At 34.5% G+C, this 19949-nt stretch overlaps 1 protein-coding gene across 4 annotated transcripts in view; it reads left to right on the top strand.

Moving 5' to 3' along the window:
• RPGRIP1L (RPGRIP1 like) overlaps positions 1-19724 on the top strand; it is a 33113-nt gene extending 13389 nt beyond the window's left edge. For all 4 annotated transcript variants that reach the window (XM_085570643.1, XM_021547762.3, XM_085570644.1 and 1 more), the window contains 14 exons: positions 125-264; positions 2098-2204; positions 2419-2469; positions 3641-3820; positions 4477-4594; positions 5754-6206; positions 7256-7407; positions 8873-8956; positions 9264-9432; positions 10471-10598; positions 13287-13470; positions 14960-15044; positions 17499-17632; positions 18456-19724. In XM_085570643.1, the coding sequence (XP_085426769.1) occupies positions 125-264; positions 2098-2204; positions 2419-2469; positions 3641-3820; positions 4477-4594; positions 5754-6206; positions 7256-7407; positions 8873-8956; positions 9264-9432; positions 10471-10598; positions 13287-13470; positions 14960-15044; positions 17499-17632; positions 18456-18559 (2089 nt within the window). In that variant the 3' untranslated portion in view covers positions 18560-19724. The remainder of the gene's footprint in view (positions 1-124; positions 265-2097; positions 2205-2418; positions 2470-3640; positions 3821-4476; positions 4595-5753; positions 6207-7255; positions 7408-8872; positions 8957-9263; positions 9433-10470; positions 10599-13286; positions 13471-14959; positions 15045-17498; positions 17633-18455) is intronic.
• The last annotated feature ends 225 nt before the right edge of the window (positions 19725-19949 follow it).

The raw sequence follows: 19949 nt of genomic DNA on the forward strand, positions 1-19949 counted from the left end.
TGTTTACATAATTCCTCAGCCACAATGACAGCGATCTCTGTGCTGCTAAAAGTTTTTTTTCTTGATTATTTTCTGCTGAAGCTGTTTTCTAAAAGTTTTTCATATAACATATATTTTATTGCAGTGTCTTCAGTCTACCCCATGAACAGCAATGGAAGTCAAAGGAAGTGCAACTGAAACTGCAAATTGCTAAACTAGAGACAGCTATCAAAACTGATTTAGCAGACAAAAATGAAATCCTTGACAAGATCAAAGTAGAAAGAGGTATATTTTTGAGAAAACTAGTATTTTCTCAAAGTGTGATGTTATACCCCTGTTGGAGTTGAGATATACTGCCCAGAAAAGTGGAGTCTCTGTTGCTGGTGTTTTCAAATCTGCATTTTAAGTGTACATTTGCTAAATACACTTAAGTTATGACTATCTATTTAGTGCAGAATATGACCCAATACAGAATATGGGCTGAATGAGGCTCATATAATTTCAGCTGAATCCATTCTTCATCTGTTGGGTTCATATTTACTCTTTGCTCAGTATTTCTTCTCTACACTGGTGCATTTCTGTGAACAATTTAATGGAATGAAGTGGGCCAACATGTGAATAATTCTTATGCGTTGAGTTTAGCACATACTTACCATTAGGATTCTCAGTAGTTCTGCTGACTTCACATACCAGATTGAATATTTAAACATTTTGTTTGACCACAGCAAGTGTTTGCAAAATTAGCCTTAATTGACCCTAAAATAAAGATGCCTTAAGGTACATTATTATGAAGTTATGACATACTAACAGTTGTTACTTGTAGCATGATTAAGAAAAAACTGGCGTTCCATCTTCTTTCCTTCCTGTGGGGATTATATTTAAGTGTCAGGTATTTACCATCCCTTCCCCAGGTAGCTTGTTGTACTCCTAAACTGAAACACCAGAGTACTACACTTCTGATTTCTATTGAATTGACTTGCTGCAGCTGGAGTAGATGTTCTAATATCCTTCCAGACTTCTGTATATCGGATTTGATTACAGCTCTGTCTTTCACAAAATGTAGGCAGTAAACTTTCTTCAGTCACATATTTCAGAGTGTCTGCCTTTGCTGCACATTCTTCTTTGAAGTTCAGTATGAGAATTGAAATGAATGCTTGTCTTAACGTACGGCCTAGAACTAGTGTAGAAATAATGTCATGTCTACCCTTTGTAGTTTGGCATATGAATCTTTTTCCTAAACTTCTTTCCTGTGTCCAAGAAAGATGGTAAAATAAGTGAAGCCTTGAAAATTCTTAATGCTACAGGAGACCAACATGATCATGACATTTTCTATGTCCTCCTTCTGTAGTTCCCTTTTAGAATGACCCTATAATTTGATCTGATTGTTTTAGAAGTATTTTGATGGCCATAACATCATAATGTGCTTTGTAATACTTAAAAGAAAAGTTTTTAGATAGGAAATAGAGTAACACTCTATGTTTTCTGGGTTTTTTTTAGTATAGTATTTTCAGAAGCTATATCACGCTTCCACCAGCCCCATTTCCCTTAGACATTTATAGTTGTTCTTCTCATCTTACCAGTATTTCCCACATTCTCAGCCATAAATTACAATAGCTGTTTGGTTCATGTTCATTGAAGATTACTCACAGTAGTGTTTCATGCAGGTTTTAAAAGCCTGAGATAAGCTAGTACAAAATCTAAGTTGAAACAATTCCTATAGCAAAGATTCTTTTCACTCATCTCATAAATTCATACACTGTATCTATTTATTTAGTTATACATACACTGTCTAAAATACTTTTTATTTTATATTAACAAAATCTCATGCATTGCTGTATTTGTACTTATTTATAGTACTGTTCTACAGAGTACAATAAGTACAATTTTTTATGATTGTCTTGATAGAGAAGTATTGATTGTGTCAGAAAAAGTTGACGTCTCACAAAAATTAACCCTGTCCTAACCAGAACAAGGACACAAAGATTTCCCCAAACAAAATACATTTGTTTCTGCTTTTTGCAATGACATTTTCATGCATATATTAATATGAAAAAATCCAGTTTGTAATTTTCTTACCTATTTTTAATTAAGTATAATATTTTGTTCTTCTATATCAAGACCAAAAGGAAAAGCTGATGCAAGACAACAGAGACCTGCAGTTACGCTACCTGGAACAAAAACAACAACTAGATGATCTGAAAAATCAAGTGAAGTTTTTAACCAAGGTGAACTGTATTTTTGTTTTTAATATGACAAAAGAAACCCCTCTATGTTTTAGGCATAGTGCAGATACTTCTTGAAAGTCAAAGAACATAGAAAAACAAGTGTTTATTTAGTCATGCTATCAAGCAAAACATCATATCTAGTGAGAATGTATATTGTTATCCTGAATGTATTTCTTCAATTCACATCTGGTAACACCTTTCCATTATGTTTCAGGAAAGTGATGTTGGTATGGCAGAATTCAGTGAAAACCTCTTCCTTATAAAGGTACCTTACAAAGAATGCAGGGCTGGAACTAGATGATATTTAGGATCCCTTTCAACCCAAACCATTCTAGAATTCCATATTTTGCATTCTCTTATTTTCTTATTTGTGCAAGGTGTTTTTGTTGGTTTGTTGGTTTTGTTGGTTTTTTTTCTTCTTTTGTTAAACCCTTGGCTGACCATTATATGCATTCTACACACCTCAAATTTTCAAGGGCTGAATTATTTGAGCATCTTTCAGTAGTTAATGCCTCAAGCTCAAATGTGTGCTCTTGTCGTTTTTTAGTTACAGTTAATCAGAAGGGAAAATGAAAAAAATTGCCAGAATTAAATCTTAATTTATGTAAATAATTAATTATAACAACTAAAGTGAAGTAAATTAGATTCACAGCCATTTGAAAAAAAACTTAGTTTTTCTCAGTTAAATAACTTACCATGGCATCTTGTTATCTCTATAATGTTTACTAAAACCAATTTTTTTTTATTAATTCTACAATTGATGCAACTTTACCATAAGCATAGATGTTCCAATATGTAGTACAGCAATGCTTAGGAACTTCTCTTTGTTTATTAAAACAGAAAACCAAAAAAACAGAAAATACTCTATTCTTTTTTCTCTTGCACAAATTAAAAATGGAGTGAGAGGAAGATATCAGTGAACAAATAATTTTGCAATATTTCCACTGTTTGGGTAATTTATGTTTTATTTTCTTGAGGAAGTGTTTACTATAATGATGATTATATAATGATAATGGAAAAAAAAAAACAAGTACAAAAAACCTCAATGAAAACTAACTCCCCAGTATTAATAACAGAAGAAGTGTAGACTTGAGAATAATAATTCGGGGTTTGTACATTTATGGAGGCAGGATTATTAATTATGAGAAAGGCAAATATATCTGTTTGTATTTTCATTGGATAGAAAGGAATGATTGCTTCTGAATATCTGATATATTTTAATTGGTTCCTGAGATTACATTGTTGAAAACAATCCTGACACATTGTAGTCTACCTCATTCCTATTTTTGTGTTACCATGTGCTTAAAGTTTGTAAAGTTCTGCTTGCTGCCTTACTGTTGTACCAAAGTATATGCCAGTATTGCATTAAGCCATGCACAGATAAACACAAATATTTTGCAAAAATCTTTTCTATTAATTTTTCAAATGTGCTCCAGGATCAAAAGCAACAAAAGAATGTGGACCTTCTGTTCTTGGAAAAAGTGGAAAAAGATATCCATAAAGATTTAGAACACTCCATGCAGGAGCTGCAGTTAACACATGCAGAAACAGTGCAAGAACTGGAAAAGACAAGGAATTTGTTACTTGTGCAGCACAAAATTAGCAAAGATTACCAGGTACTAAACTCTACTCACAGTGGGAAATAACTTGGTAATAACATTTTAACCTTTGTAGCTCTGACACTTGTAATAATTAAGACTCGAAAATTCAGCAACAAAGCCAGTCTGTGCATAGGGAACCAAACACAAAATCTTCTGTTGCTGAAGGTATTGTTTAAAAAGCATGAGATGCAGGTGACTAAATTGTAGTCTTTTAGCTCATCCTCCCCTTAACCCTCAGACTGTGCCTTCTCTCCGAGTTCCTACCAAGTCTTCACAGGTAAGATCGTAAATATGCTTATCAAGTAAGCTTCCTTTTCCATACCACTCTGCTTTCACTGTCTTCTTTCTACTTCCACTGTTGGAGTAGTGCTGATCATATTTTGACTTTTCTTTCAATTAATTAGCATTTAAAATAACAAAATCATTAAACAAACTGTTAGGTATATTGTCCTAAAACAAAAACTACTCTGTTTTTCCTATTGATGTTTTTAGATTTTGCTGACATTAGAACTGAATTGTTGTATTGATAAGTGAAAAACTGCTGCTATTTTTGCATACTCTAAATGTTCCTTTCTCAAATCTGACTGTATTTTAACTTATAGCCAAAAGCCATGTGCAACATCCATTCAAACAATCCTCAGAAGTTCCTTTTACATGCAATTGTTTTTCAGACTGAAGTAGAAACAATGACAAGAAAGATGGAAAATCTACAGAAAGACTATGAGGTAAAATTGGAACAGTATACCCATCTTCTCGATATTAGAGCTGCACGTATCAGAAAACTAGAAGGTATCTTTAAATCATATTCTTCACTAATTTTTTTTTATATTTTATCTCCTCCAAATTACTGTTTTAAATTTGTTCTCCATTTGAAACACTTTTCCATTCCTAAAACTAGTAGAAAGGTCAGTTCTTTCATGAAAAGGTATCTATTCCAGTTAATTTTCCTTGACTTAAATGACAGTTATTAACTAAATCAAAGCCAACAAAGTGGTTTTTATACTGCAGCTATTGCTGAATAAGAATAAAATGACCAAACTTTTTTTTTTTTCTAATAAATCATACTTTTATGGTCAACCTTTTACTTTGCAGTAATATCATTACTTTGTGTTACTAAAATCACTTTGTGTTACTAAAATGCCTCAAGTCTTGTTATAATATACTGACATAGTATTTAAACAGGATGAATTTCAAGTATTTTTTAGTGGCTTCACTGTGTAAAAGGTGCATAGGAAGCCTCAAATAGGATATTTTACAAACTGATGTTGAAACAATTTTCACATTTTGTCTCCCAAGTTGCATCTACTGCATCATGGTTTATGTCTTAATGCTGTAATCATGTATTTTGATTTCTTAGAATCATACAATGCCAGAATGGCTTGGGTTGGAACCCATCTCATTCCAAACCCCTGCCAGGGGCAGGACATCTTCCACTAGAAGACTACTCAGAACCCCATCCAGCCACTTATTAACCACTTACCACCTGAGGCTGGGAAACATGTGAAAGTCATTGCTGATAGTACTATCCACTCAAGATACAACAGATGTTAAAAGTCAGATGTATTAATTCTTTCTCTGGCAAATTTAGATCAACCCTACAAAAATGTACATCTTAAATCTCTGCTACATTTGCATAGTGATACTTACTTTGAATATTGCTTAAGACTTCTGAATTTTACCCTTTTTAACTCCCAGTTTTTATCAGTTTTAATAATAACTGATTGAGGCCTGTGTCTGTGTAACTGAGGCAGCTCCACTGAGGAAATACTCTTGATTGTTGCCAGTGTGCTCAGTGTGCATTCAGTGTATGAATTCTTTTTGATAATGCCTTTATGAAAGTAACATCGTTAATATAATTGAATTACGCCTTTATCCTTCCTTCTCAGTCATTAATTGTATTTGAGTTTTTGAAAAGACAATCATATTATAACTATTTTATCTGTTGCAGCCCAGCTAAGAGACATTGTGTATGATACAAAACCACTTAAGTCCAGACGAGACATATTGCTGAGTGATCCAGTGGGTGAATTTTTTGAAACTGTTCGTTTAGAAAGAGGAGAGAACCGTTTTGAAATTCATATCAGCAAAGTGATCTTCTCTTCTGAAGCTATGCACACTTTTGGTGACTGGGAACCTGCTACCTTTTGTACTTACGCCTTCTATGACTTTGAACTTCAGATAACGCCAGTAGTTCATGGGAAGACACCATCATATGACTTCACTTCTCAGTTTCTTGTGCAGTCTGATGATAGCTTCTTTCACTACATAAAGGAAAACAGCATCACACTGGAGGTTCATCGTGCCTATGGCATAGATTATGAAACAATTGCTTCTTGTCAGCTTAAGTTCCATGAAATCCTGGAAAATGACGGCAAGATCTACAACACAGCAAATTTAGCTGGTAGTTAATATATTGCAAAGTATTCTGTTTGATTGCAAGTGATAAATCATGCATATTTGACAAAATATGTATTTGTGCATTACTATTTCAAAAGGGGGGAAAAGAGCGTTTACAAGAATGCTATTTTCTGTTGGGTGTGCAGCATGTTCTTGTGATTCTGCCAACATTTGTGGAAAGCTGGGATGGGTGCAATGCTGGCCATAACAGCATATAGGCACAGGATAAGAGGGAAAAACCCAAAAAAGGAGACACCCCCACTTTGCCCATATCAAACATCAATGCTTTTTATCTGGGCTGAATGTCATAAGTATATCCTCTCATTCCTTATCAATAATCAAAGGAAGAAATAGTGTAATCTAAACTGGTTAGACAAAGTTTGCTGTATAATAGTGAAAAAGGTACAAATTGTGGTGATCATGATTAATAATGTATATATATAGTAGCATAATCTAGGAGGGTGTTTGTTTACAATTTGTGGGTTATTTTAGGCACATTCATATTCATTACATTAAAATAATTTTAAGGTATCCTGGACAAGACAATTCTAAAAAGTATTGAATATTCTTTGAGGCTTACTTTTTCTTCTAGAAACATTTTGTCAGATAAGCATATTCAGTGACCTCTTAACTGCCCACTGTTGTAGAGAATCTAGTTTAATAAGGCATTGTAAAGTGGTACCTTTGCCAGTTATTTAAATTGCATACCATTTTTTGGGACACTTCTAACTATTAACAAACAAAAGTGTCCAAACTTTTATTTGCCTTAAGGAGATAAAAATATTGAACTTTGATTTAACCCTGTAGTAAATATATAAGTAGGGGAAAATGGCCATATTTTGATTTTGGAGCATACAGTGGGAGCCTGACGAGTTGTTTCTGTTTCTAACATGAACTACAGATCTCACATCACAAGCACTGGTGTAAAGTATAGGCACAATCTTTAATTTGTGGCTGTTCTATAAATCTTGAATTTGTGGTTTTTCCTAGCTTTTGAGTAACATACCTTAATGTTGAAAAGAAAATTAATGCAATCTCCTATTTATTCCTTAGGAAAAACAGGACACATTGAAAATTTTGGTACCGTAGAATACTGGATCAGGTTACAAGTTCCTATGGACCGAGCTATTATTCCCTACAAACAGAGGTCAAAGGATCTGGGATATATAACACCCAGTTTTAGGGAACATGAACAACCATCCAAGGTATGTTTGGGTCTGTACTTGATAGAGAGAATTACTTCATGGAGAAGAGAAGCTTCAGGCTGACCTATTGCAGCCTTCCAGTACCTAAGGAAGCCTACAAGAAGGCTGGAGAGAGAGCAAGGGCATAGGACAAGGGGGAATGACTTCCAACTCAGAGAAAGTTGGTTTAGGTTAGAAGGCAGCAATTCTTCATAGAATCATAGAATAGGCTGAGTTAGAGGGCACTGATCAGAATCAATGAGTCAAACTCCTGGCCCTGCACAGACACCTCAACAATCCCAAATTCTCCAAATGCAAACTGGGACAATCCCAATTGTCCAAGTGCTCCTGGAGCTCTGGCAGCCTTGGGGTCATGACCATTCCCTGGGAAGCTTTTTCAGTGCCCAGCCACTGTGCAGAGAACCTGTTCCTGATGTCCTGTCCCTCTCCTGGCACAACTCCAGCCGTGCCTTTGACTAGGACAGGTTGTCCACAGAAACTGGGGATTCCCCATCCCTGGAAGTGTCTGAGGCCAGGTTGGACAGGGCTTGGAGCACCTGGTCCAGTGGAAGGTGTCCCTGCCCATGGCAAGGAATTTGTAACTAAATTTTAAGTTCCCTTCCAATCCAAGCCATTATGTGATTCTGTGATAGTTTTGATAAAATAAACTGTTCGGTTCTTACTTTTAAGTTCAAATAGCTTAGGTCAAGTCTTGATATGTTCAAAGTGTAATAAAGTTAAAGATTCTTGAACTGGAAAATATGTTAGCTGTTTTTCATATAAAGAGATCAAGAGTTAGTTGAATTATACCTTGTCTGAAGACACAAAGTCTTAAACTTATTTATTTTTACTGAAATTATCATTAGAACATTTGACATATTCATTTTCTTGAGCTGTAAGCGGCAGATGTTTTAGTATCATAGTCATGAATTTTAAACCAACTAGGTCAGATATGTAGAGTCGGTGAAGCAGTTTTCAAAAAGGTCTGGAAGTTCTTAACATTGGAGTATTGTGAGATTGAGATTCCTTCACAATGGGTTTTCAATTGGATATTGAAGAGAATTTTGAAAATGTAATTCACTGTACAATTACATTTAAATAAAGGCCACAGAAAAAGAAGGGACTTTCAAATATCTTTGACAGTCATTTAAGAAATAAAAGCAAACAGGTTGAAATGTATAAATTAAAATACTAGAGTTTTTAGTGGGCTTTTTTTTAACCTAAGATGTTTAAAATATTCTATGTCTGAAATAACTCTAATATTTTATATTATTCCATAATGTAAATTTATACTATATATAAAATCTCCATGGGTTCCATGGTGTAATCTGAGAAATATGTTGTGTATGAATTGTGTTAAATTGTGTCTGATTAGAATTTAATTCAGTGCCATTAGATTTGGCTTTGAAAAAAAATTAGAGTTCCTCATAATTTATTGTAAAATAAGATGGCAATAAATGTTCTTCAGTATATTTGTTTATTACAGACTCCAGCACTCAAAGTGAAGCAGCGGGCAGCTCAAGCACACAAGAGAGTCTCTTTTCTGGATGTTAGTGCAATACAGATGGCAGTAAGTTCTAAGTATTTCTGTCATGCACAATGAAGCATGAAAGGCTACCTGTGGCTCCGTATGGGCAATTTGTAGAACTAATAATTAAGAACACTGGATTATATTAGCAGCACAATACTGTGATGTCCCAGGCAATGAATGATGGCATAGTACTGATATAGGTGGGGGACACAATGCAGAGGTGTTTGTTGTTTGTTAAAAGGCTCTGGATAATGAACCTGGGCCATAATTCTTCAAGTTTTGAACTTTAGTAATTTTTTCTATTCAAGGAGTTTTATAAAGGCTGTAAGTTTATCTTTTCCTGTAGCATGTACAGGATACTAAACAGCTGTCGGGTGACAAAGTGAAGGAGGTGGCTGAAGAAATTCAGCAGGAGAAAGAAGAGCTCTCTCGTCTGTCAGAGGAGCAGTTGGCTGACCAAACACTGATTACTTCTAGAGATGAGACAGAAATAATTGAAGAATTGGAACCAGAAGGTAGGATTCATTGTTATTAATAAGTAGCTGTATTTTCTGAAAAAAATCTGTGTCCATTTTCATAAGCACTTCTTACTAGTAGTGGAAGCTGCCTCATTATGAGAAACTTCATGACGTAAATTATATTCTAGCTGAAGCTAGGTGGTAGATGTGTTTTCTTCCCAAATGGAAACCATGTTGTAATTGATTGCAAAAATCTGATACATGACTTATTAAAGGAAACATGGCTTCTATTTTAAATGTCTTAATATTCTCCCTTATATCTATGCTGTTCCAAAGACTATTTTAATACGAATATGCTCTTTAAATTTATTAAAATAAGCATATTTTAATGCATATGCTCTTTTTGTCTGCAGATAACAGCCAATGCTGATACCAGAATACTTTCAGAGAGTGAGAGGTCTAGGATGCTATATCACATATGTGACACAAAGTTATTAGATTTATTTAAAGATTCTAAAAGCCAGGTCATCCTGTCCCAGCTCCAAGCTTAAACTGTTTATTATAGCAATAACCATGTCCATGATACCAAATTTAAAATAAAAGCAGAAGCAGAATGCTAAAATGTTATGTTTAGTTGTTGGCAGCTTTTGCATAAGAATTTTTTAAAAAGATAGGAAAAACTTGTTGAATGTTCCAGAAAATAATGCACATGCATACAAAAGTACTTTTTTACTAAAGAAAAAAGGTGCATTCTTCTTCTGCATATGCATGGTGTTGAAGGAAGTCAGAGGAAATTCAGGCCATATTTCTTAAATGAAGCTAACAGCTGTGCATATTTAGTTTGTTACAGGACTTACTCTATTAGCCAGTTTGCCTGGAAAACATTATTTTTTAACAAACCAGAAAAAATACAGATTAGGTGACTCTAAAGGTCATTGAATCACAGTGTTAATCTTCTTCAAGGAAGAGAAGATTTACCTGGAGCTTACTCTTTCTATACTAGAGAAGGAAATTTATTGGTGTGAGATTTCTTATTAAGTCTTAGGTGATCTAAAATATAGCGGGTATTACCTGCATTGATTTTTTTTTTTTAAGATCAAGAAGATCATCAAGAGGATGATGCTGTTGAATCAATAAAAACTGACAGTGATGACTGTATTATTTCAAGTCCAGTATCCACAAATATTAAACAGCTGAGTCAGAGTGTGCATGGCAATTATTTGGTAAGACTAAAAAATATTTTAAGCCTAATGTCCTCTAAGAGTATCTTTGCTATATCTAACATCAGTTTTCAATGAAGCTGTACATGTACCATGTAGCAAATCTCTTGACTTATTCTTAAAACCAGCAATTCAGGACTAGAAGTCATATATACAAAATAGCACAGCATAATAATAAATTTGGAAAACTTATTTTGAACAGTATTTCAATAGGATAGTTCTCAAAAAGATATTTCACACTTTTATATCTAACATTGACTGAACAATCTTAGCCATAAAACTAGTACTTGAAATTAACAGGTTTAAATGTTCTGCAGTGTGATATCCTAGAGGTAGTTTTATTTTTTTGAAGTGCTCTTTTCAAGGTTATGTGGTATCTTACAAAGTAACTAGCAACAAGAAACATGTATAAGAAATACTGCTACTTTTTTTTAAGCTGTAAAAAGTACATCTTAAAGAAGCCACATGTCTTCAACTACAGTAGATTTGTAGAAAAATACAGAAGTACCTTTGAAGATTGCATTATTTATAAGTAAAATGTTAAAAAAAATTCACCTCTAATTTTGAGAACTAAAATGAATACTAGTAATTACTACTAAGTCAAACTATAATACAGTTGCTCTATACCTTTCTAGTCATCCTGTATTTTACTTTATCAAAATTATTTAAGAACAATTCTGAGAGGATGTTGTATGAAGACCAATCTCAGATTTCAATTTCTACGTTCCTCCATTGACCAATGTGCATGTTTGTGAACAGTAGATAAAAACAGTGCAAGCTCTATACTATTAAGACAACATGTGTGATAAAAGTTGGATTTTAGAAATACACATTATTTTGCTTGAATTCTTGGCTTGATTATAGAATATAGCATGTCAAAATTGCCATTGAATTCTTTTTTGTTTGTTTAAAATCAGAAACACTGCCTTTAATCTTTTGAGATAATTATCCTTCTGATACTCAAATACTGTAGCTAAGTTTTGTGAATTTTGGAGATCATTGTGATAATTATCCTATAAATATGAATTGTATGCCAGACTATATAAGTAAGTTAAGATCATACCAGAGTTTTTTCTATGTTGTAAATTAGACAGTTCATGGTTATATTGATCATAAATCATATCTAACAGATTTTCCAGTTTTCAAGCTGTACCAGTTGTGTCTTTAGTTTTTCTTCTTGTCTATGATGTATGATTAATCATAAAATACTTCATTTTATTTAATTTCATGTCTAAATTCAAATATGAAAAGCATATTCAAGTCAAAGACCATCACTTTAATGACATTCAGTGGCCATTTAACTTACTAGATTTTAGGAAAAAAAAATCCTAAAGCCATGAACCTTTATTAGTAGAGACAGAATGCTGTGGAATTTTTTCTGTCATCCTGGTAAAATTTCCATGAACTTGCTGAATAGTAGAAGAACCTCATTGAAATATTGATCCAGATTTGGACTTTTAGTTAAAGTGTCATAGGATACATAAAAAAATGAAAAGTCTTTTTAAAGTGGGGGTAAAATTACATAATCAAATACTGAAGGCACTTGACAGCAATGGAAATTATTCTGTATGGTGGATATTTTTACTATCAGATACATTGCTTTTCATTTTGATTATTTTTATCATTTTGTCAGCAAAATGTAAGGTATCACCATATTAAATAAGCACATTAACTTGGAGTTTTGACTGAATATAGAAAGCTAATACTTTGAGTGTGATTTAGTACTTCAGGTGATTTAAGTTTAGAAATAAAAATAGTCAAAATATTTCCATATAGAAGAAATATTTTGATAAAGTTATAAAAATAAAATAATATATTGAAAAGAAATAGGTTTTTAAAAATTCAACATTTCTGTATCCAGTGTGTTCTGTTTGCTCTTTAAAGAATATAATCATTGAATGCTCACCTGCATATTCCAGTTTTGAAACCATAGTGGCTTTTCCTTCTTCCCAGAGTAACTTCGGGAAATATTTGTGACTCTTTCTTAAATACAACTTACTAAAATTTATCTGTACACAAATATTCCAGACTTGGCAGAACAGTATGAAACCATTCCATATAAGGAACAGAAAAATGTAATTTCAGTTAAAGATAATAAGAAAAGTCTATGGTGAAGAACAATTGGGGTATTAATTTCATTAGCACATGTTAATATTAACTTTGTAAGATGTGTTTGACTTAACTAGGAAAGTTCACTAAATGAAGTTGAATTCTTTACAAATACATTATTACATTACATACCTAACAATTTTGTGATTTGATGGATTTAATTGAACTGTTTGTAGTATATTCTGCAGTAGGTACTAACAATTCTCTTTTATTTGGAAAACTTCAGTAGCTCGTATTACTGACAGTATTTTAAGCAGTTACAGAATCACTTTGCTGTGTAGGTAAAAATGATGACAGCTGGAATTTGTGATTCAGATAGCATTTTTACCTAACGATAACCAGCAGACTGTAACTATGATTTCTGCAAAAGCATTTTAAATATTGAATGGAAATCAGTATCTCTTGCAACAACAGTCTTAGCTACAAACCCTGGAGCTTTAGATTCTCATTTTGTATGTTTCAGTCAATCAGTATTAATCATATAAAACACTGATGATTTACACATATCTATGTATGTTTGTTTTGTGTTAGCACTTAAGCAAAAAATAATTTGTGTTATGTTTATATTTTGTTTTTAAATAGGAAGCTGAAAAAATTCAGATTAAAATTACATCACTTGGTCTTACTGAGTCACGAATTACAGCAGATGAAACAATACAGCAGCTGTTTGTAGAATGCAGATTAAACAATTTCCTTGCAGAGGAGACCCCACTGTCACTTCCAAAACCACCTGGTGGTCAGAGGATTCACTATAACTATAGCACTGGTAAGGCTGATGTATTTCTGAGCAGGCTTGGTTCTTCTCTTAAATTCTGTCTTATGAAAATACCTGCAATAAAGCCTACTTCCTATATATTATAGTTGCATTTCTCTATGTGCCAACTCTATTTGCCTATTTTCCAGATATTTTGGGAAATACTAAAAGTGATTTTTAAGAAATGAGGTAAGTATGCAATTATCAAGTATACAATTAAATGCTGAAGGAGGCTGGTATATAAAATGGTAGCATCACAACATATTTAAATATGCTGGTAGTGCATAAATTTCAAAATTAGACAGTACATAACTAAAATCTATATATTCTTTTTTGAAGAGCATGATCATCTAATTTTTCTATCAGTACATTATGATACATCCTAGCAAAAGAAAAACATTCTAACCTGTACATGTAAAACACTGTTGAAAAGAGAGAATATGTAGTTGGACTTTGTTACTACTTGCAAATACTCAGTGTTCCTTTAATGACAACTTCTTAATAGGGAATTGATTCATCTTTATTTCATACTAATTGCCATACATTGCAAATTAATACTTTATATTTACACTACTAGCAAAAATAGAACTATTGTAATAATTTATAATTCTCTTGTTAATTATCTCCCCAGCTATGTCATCATATTTCAATTAACATTTTCTTCCTGGTAAAATTTTATTTCATTTAAGATTCATCCTGAGTGCTTCAGTCTTGGACTTTTAGCTAAGAGTATTCTGGAGAGGGTGAATCAGGGTTAGAGTTAGGGTTATTGCTATTTGTGACAAACCTTTAATACAGACATTCAAATTAAGCATTCTTTTAAAAATAATTACATAAAAGTGGCTTTGCAGAAATGCAGATCTTTAAAATTCTACAAACCTGATTTTAGAATGCAACTTCCCAAAGAATTCACTCATTTAGATCCTCCTCTTACTCATAGATTATTGGATTGTTCCATGTGTAGCTGAAGCCTGAAATGAATCAGAAATGTCACGTCAACCACTGCTGTGTTGGCATTGCCCACTTAAGAGGGAATGACAGATTTTCTCCAGTCCATTGGTCTGAAGATTTCTTGTATTGAAATAGTGTGGCAGGAAGGAAGGATTGAATTATGAGGCTGTCAAAAAGGATAAGCACTTTGCCATACATTCTCATTATCTGTAGCTTCCTTAGTGGAAGAAAATGCAGTAAATCACTTCAAATACAAAGCAGTAAAGAGCCTTGGCTTTTAAAATCATGGCTGCTATTGCTGTTAATAGAAAGTGGCAGCTCTGTGACATGCTTAGATGCTGTTTTTGTATCTTATTTGACAGTGTTCATAGAAACCTGCCAGGGACACACCATTAGATCACATGATTTTAACATTTGATTCTAACATTGTTGGTTTTCCTTAGAAAAGAAAAGGAAATAAACACTTTATTTTGTTCTTTTCTTCTTGTTCTTTCTTCTAATAGGTGATAAACAATTGATAACCACTTATATTAATTTATTTGCTTTGCAGTGATAAATGTGGATAAGGAAGATAATCATGCAGAAAGAGAGTATCTCAAGTCAATTCTTCTAAAGCCAGATCTACCTGCTCACAGGTACAGATTAATACTAAAAACCTGTATTATAGGTCTTTGTATGTAATGCTCATGGTTTGCCTTTTTGTTTATCTTTACTGACAAGGTAACCCTAAGTAACTAACACATAACTAATAAGAAAAAAATAATTGTTTCAGCTAGGAATGATGCCTGCATTGTGATCTGGCTGCTGCTGGTCTTATTTCTTCTCCGAGTAGGTGCATATGGAATGGAATATTACAAACTCATTTTATGTTTGTTTAGTGCTGTGGTTTAATTTGGGGGTGGGGGGGTGTTTGTTTTGTTGATGATTTTTTTAAACAACTTTGTTTTACAAAACAGAGTTTCTAGAGTCTATCATCAGTAGTCTGTCAGTAAAGAAGTTGAAAAGCACGTATCTGTACAATGGTAGAGTACATTTGTCGCTTTCTGAATTCACGATACTAAAACGAGTCTTAAAAACTGCAGGAAGTGTTCCTTGGCCCCAGAATTTAAAGGAAAAAAATATATGTGTGTATATATGGATATAGCAGACATCTGTTATATGAATATATATGAAAAAGATTATAAATTATACTTGTTCAATTTCATAGAAATAATTTTGTTCTTAGTCATTTTTTTTCATGGAGGTAGCCATGTGCATTACTTGGAGAGAATGAATAACATACTTTGATTGTGTTTCTTCTTGAATGTCAATAATCATTAAGAAGAAACAACTATTAATTTTAAAATCCATTAAATTTACAGAAGACTGGTTTACCTGCTGATTGTATTTGAAGTGTCAGAGTCAGTTGTAAATCTTACTCACAAATCACTGATTCACTCTGAGAAAGAGAGAATGATCTCTCTTCATTCCATATCCCTTATTTGGCATCTATATTAGGAAGATTGCTAAACATATTCTAATAAAGCATGTTTTACTAAGATTTAACAATAATGAGGATAAGATACTTCTTTTAATTTCCCTGACAGATAATTTAGTTGCTAAAGAGATTTCCATGTCCCAGGATCACTGTGGCAGTCACACTTCACCACCTGATCTGAGGTCCCTTTGCAGCTGCACCCCTCACACTGTCCCAGCCAGACCAGTTGCCCTCACCAACTCCAGCCCAGGTTTCCAGTTGCTGAGTTTTAGAGGTCGCAGTCCTTAAAATAACTTCATATTTGGTGCAGTAATTAAATAAAACAAGAACAGTTCAAGTTGGAACCTCAGAAGAGGGACCCTGAACAAAGGTTTGTACCCTTACAGGACGCGCTGGGGCTCATCAGCTCCTGCCATGTCCCGGAGTGTCCCTCACCTGGCTGTAGCCAAAGTCTGGGAGTTACTGCTCCTGCCTTGTCCTCTGATTGTCCCTGCCCTGCCTGGCTCTGCCTTGTCCTCTGATTGTCCCTGCCCTGCCTGGCTCCTGCTGTACCTCTGATTGTCCCTGCCCTGCCTGGCTCCTGTCTCTGTCTCTGGTTGTCCCTGCCCTGCCTGGCTCCTGCTGTACCTCTGATTGTCCCTGCCCTGCCTGGCTCCTGTCTCTGTCTCTGATTGTCCCTGCCCTGCCTGGCTCCTGTCTCTGTCTCTGATTGTCCCTGCCCTGCCTGGCTCCTGCTGTACCTCTGATTGTCCCTGTCCTGGCTGGCTCCTGTCTCTGTCTCTGGTTGTCCCTGTCCTGGCTGGCTCCTGTCTCTGTCTCTGGTTGTCCCTGCCCTGCCTGGCTCCTGTCTCTGTCTCTGATTGTCCCTGCCCTGCCTGGCTCCTGTCTCTGTCTCTGGTTGTCCCTGCCCTGCCTGGCTCCTGTCTCTGTCTCTGGTTGTCCCTGCCCTGCCTGGCTCCTGTCTCTGTCTCTGGTTGTCCCTGCCCTGCCTGGCTCCTGTCTCTGTCTCTGGTTGTCCCTGCCCTGGCTGGGCTCCCTGGGCCCTTTGTTGTGCTGAGGGACAGCAGTTCCCAGCTTTGGGTTGGGCTCCACCTGCGGCTGCTCCTGAGCCACCTGCACTGGATTGATTCCTCAACACAGTGAAACAACAGCTGCTCTGTGTGCTGCAATTTCCCCTATAAATACTTAGATAACTAAATACTAAATATTTTACAAACCTGAGGTAAAAATAAGGTAAAATAACAGCAGTGAGCTTTTACTCAGAACAGAAGCATTAACCTCTGATACATGCCATCATGTCACCACTGTCCCCTGTGTTATAAGTAGGTTGTTTCCTGCACTTATCAGAATGTCTGGTTTGCCTTGTGCTGAAATTTCAGTTTTGTATTGAATAAATAGGAAGGCAGAAGTTCATCAGTAGTCTAGTTTCCCATTTTATTGTAGCAAGAAGACCACCAAAAAACAATATTTATGGAAATATTCTGCCCATACATCAAGGGTGTATATGCATTTTAAACTTGTAAAATAGTGCAGTTTCTTTCTTCATTATTTGTAATTTGATTTTTGACCCTTTTTGAAAGCAAAATATCTTTTTTTGTGCGTGTGTGTTTAGCCTAAAATTTACAGTGGTCAGTGATCCCCCAGAAGATGAGCAGGATCTTGAATGTGAGGATATTGGGTTTGCTTATGTCAGTTTAAAAGAGATATTCCAGAAGCAAAGAGATATCATTGAGCAAGATATTGATGGTAAGTTTTAAAGATCACTTTCTTGTAAACTTCTGTAGCCTAAAATTAGTTGAATTTCTACTTTGCAAGTTATTATCTGACATTGTTTCACTTCCTTTCTTCTTTTTGAGGATTGCAGCCATATATCTTTATCATATTTTGTTTCTTTCATTGCTGATTGTGTCAAAGTAGTTTATTTGAAATTTGAAGCAATTAAGTGAATTGCTAAGCAAGAAGATGGGTGAAAAATATTATAGTCAAAATATCTAACAGTATGTCTCAGAGATAATAAGACAGCATAAAAAGTGAGAAAATAGAATTAGTGTTATCTTCTGATATAATTATCCTGCTCTAAAAAGGATAGAGTCCCCTGAAGTCTGCTCTTGAAGTTGATAGTTCACTAAGTGATTTGTTGGGACTGATTTGGACCCATCCATCATATGCAGTGTAGAAAAAGCATTAATTGGAATATATTACAGGAATAGTTTTAAGTATTTTTACTTAAAAATATTCCTATGTATGTAGATATATGTTTAATAGAATTTGGAAGATCTTTATTTACATATTTTGAAAAATAATTATTTCATATAGACAATTATTACATTGATAGTTTCCTTTCCAAATTAATACTTTTATTGATATATATTCTAGTTCTAGGAGTGGGTAATTTCCAGTAGCCTGAGGACATGATCTGCAAGATTTATTTATTTATTTCTCCCTTTTTTTTTTTTTTAGCATATGCTAGTTGCCCTTTAATCTGTCCAAACACTAAAGAAAATTATCAAAACAAAAGTGAAATCTGAAGTTGAATAGCTGATGCTGTTGTCTGATGTTTCCTTTCTAGTTTTTGATTCCCAGGACACCAGTGCAGTGATTGGAAAGCTGACAGTGACCGTGGCAGCCCTCAGTGCTCTGCGTTCAGTCCTTCAGGAATGCAAAAGGGATTAGGAGGCAGCAAAGGAACATTTGCCTCTGAAAGTTCTTGCTCCCAGTGTAAAGCTACACTTGATGGTTCATCAAAAATAAGATCTTTACCATTCTTACAGCATATTTAATATGAAAAAGATGCTTGATGTTGAGGTATAAAGTTTTATACACTTTTTAGTCTATTTTTTTAAGGTCCTTGCTGAATCATACTTCAGGCTCTTGACACTTGATTAACAATCTAACTTTCTTCCAACGAAGTTTGGTTTCAAATGCAAGCTTGCTTTTAAATTATCAGATACCAGTTGAGAGCATTTTGTCTAAGGAAATGAGTGATGGTGAACCTTCAAACAGAAATGCTTGTAGATTCTTACTAAGAGTAGTTCTGTCACAACACTGTCAGAATGCAATTGTTCCTGCTGGAAGTGACCTCAGGTAGATTTTAGTCCAGGATGAGGTGTTACGTTAGGCCATTTGCTCAGGGCTGTATCCAGCCTCCTCTGAGAACTTCCAAGGACAGGCACTGCTTAACTGCTCTGCACAACCTGTTCCAGTGCCTGACCTCATAAGGAAAAAAGGAGATGCATTTCTACACATTGCTTCAATCCAAATTGAAGCCAAAGCTAGATCTAAGCATGTGGAGCAGCTTTTGCACTTAATACACCATCTAATAATTTGTTTTGATTTTTTTTATTCTATGGATGGTATGTTTATAATTTGTTTCAGCCATTTAATATTTTGCACAGAAATAAAAATAACAAAGCATTTTAGTGTTGATTTTCATGTTTTGCAGTATACCATCACATTTTTATCCATTTTTGTGAAGCAGTTGACAAAATATAGCTGTTAATTTTATCAAAGTGGTTTGCTCAGGTAATGTTTCTGTAGATTTCAGTGGTAAACAATTTGTTATGGTTTATTCCTGGGTTTGGAGTTTTTTTTAATATTAGGCTTAGATTATTTTAAGAGTAAAGATAGCTGCAACAGTGCAAGACAGGTCTTCCACACAATTAGCAATTATTTGTTTCACATTTGTGTGGAGCTGTCATTCTTGTTAAATGCAGAATTATTTCCATATGTATTAAAGTCACAAGAACTGAACCATTCTTGAAAAAATGTTACAAAAATGTGGTCCTTCTACTGCTACAAAAAAAATCAATAAAATAAACTCTCTTTTGCTTGTTATAAACCAGTGGTTATTCTGTTATTCTGATTACCTACTTATAAGTATAAATAGCTACACAAGCTGACAGCCTTTGACTTCAGTGCTAGTGAACAACCAGATTTACCTTAACATGAGGAAGAACTTCTTTACCTTGAGGATAGCAGAGCACTGGGATAACTTCCCAGAGAGGTTGTGGAGTCTCCTCCAGACACATTCAAGACAAAAACCTACCTGGACATGTTCCTGTGT

This window comes from Lonchura striata, chromosome 4A, assembly GCF_050655825.1.
Source record: "Lonchura striata isolate lonStrDom1 chromosome 4A, ASM5065582v1, whole genome shotgun sequence".
NCBI classification, from domain to species: domain Eukaryota; kingdom Metazoa; phylum Chordata; class Aves; order Passeriformes; family Estrildidae; genus Lonchura; species Lonchura striata.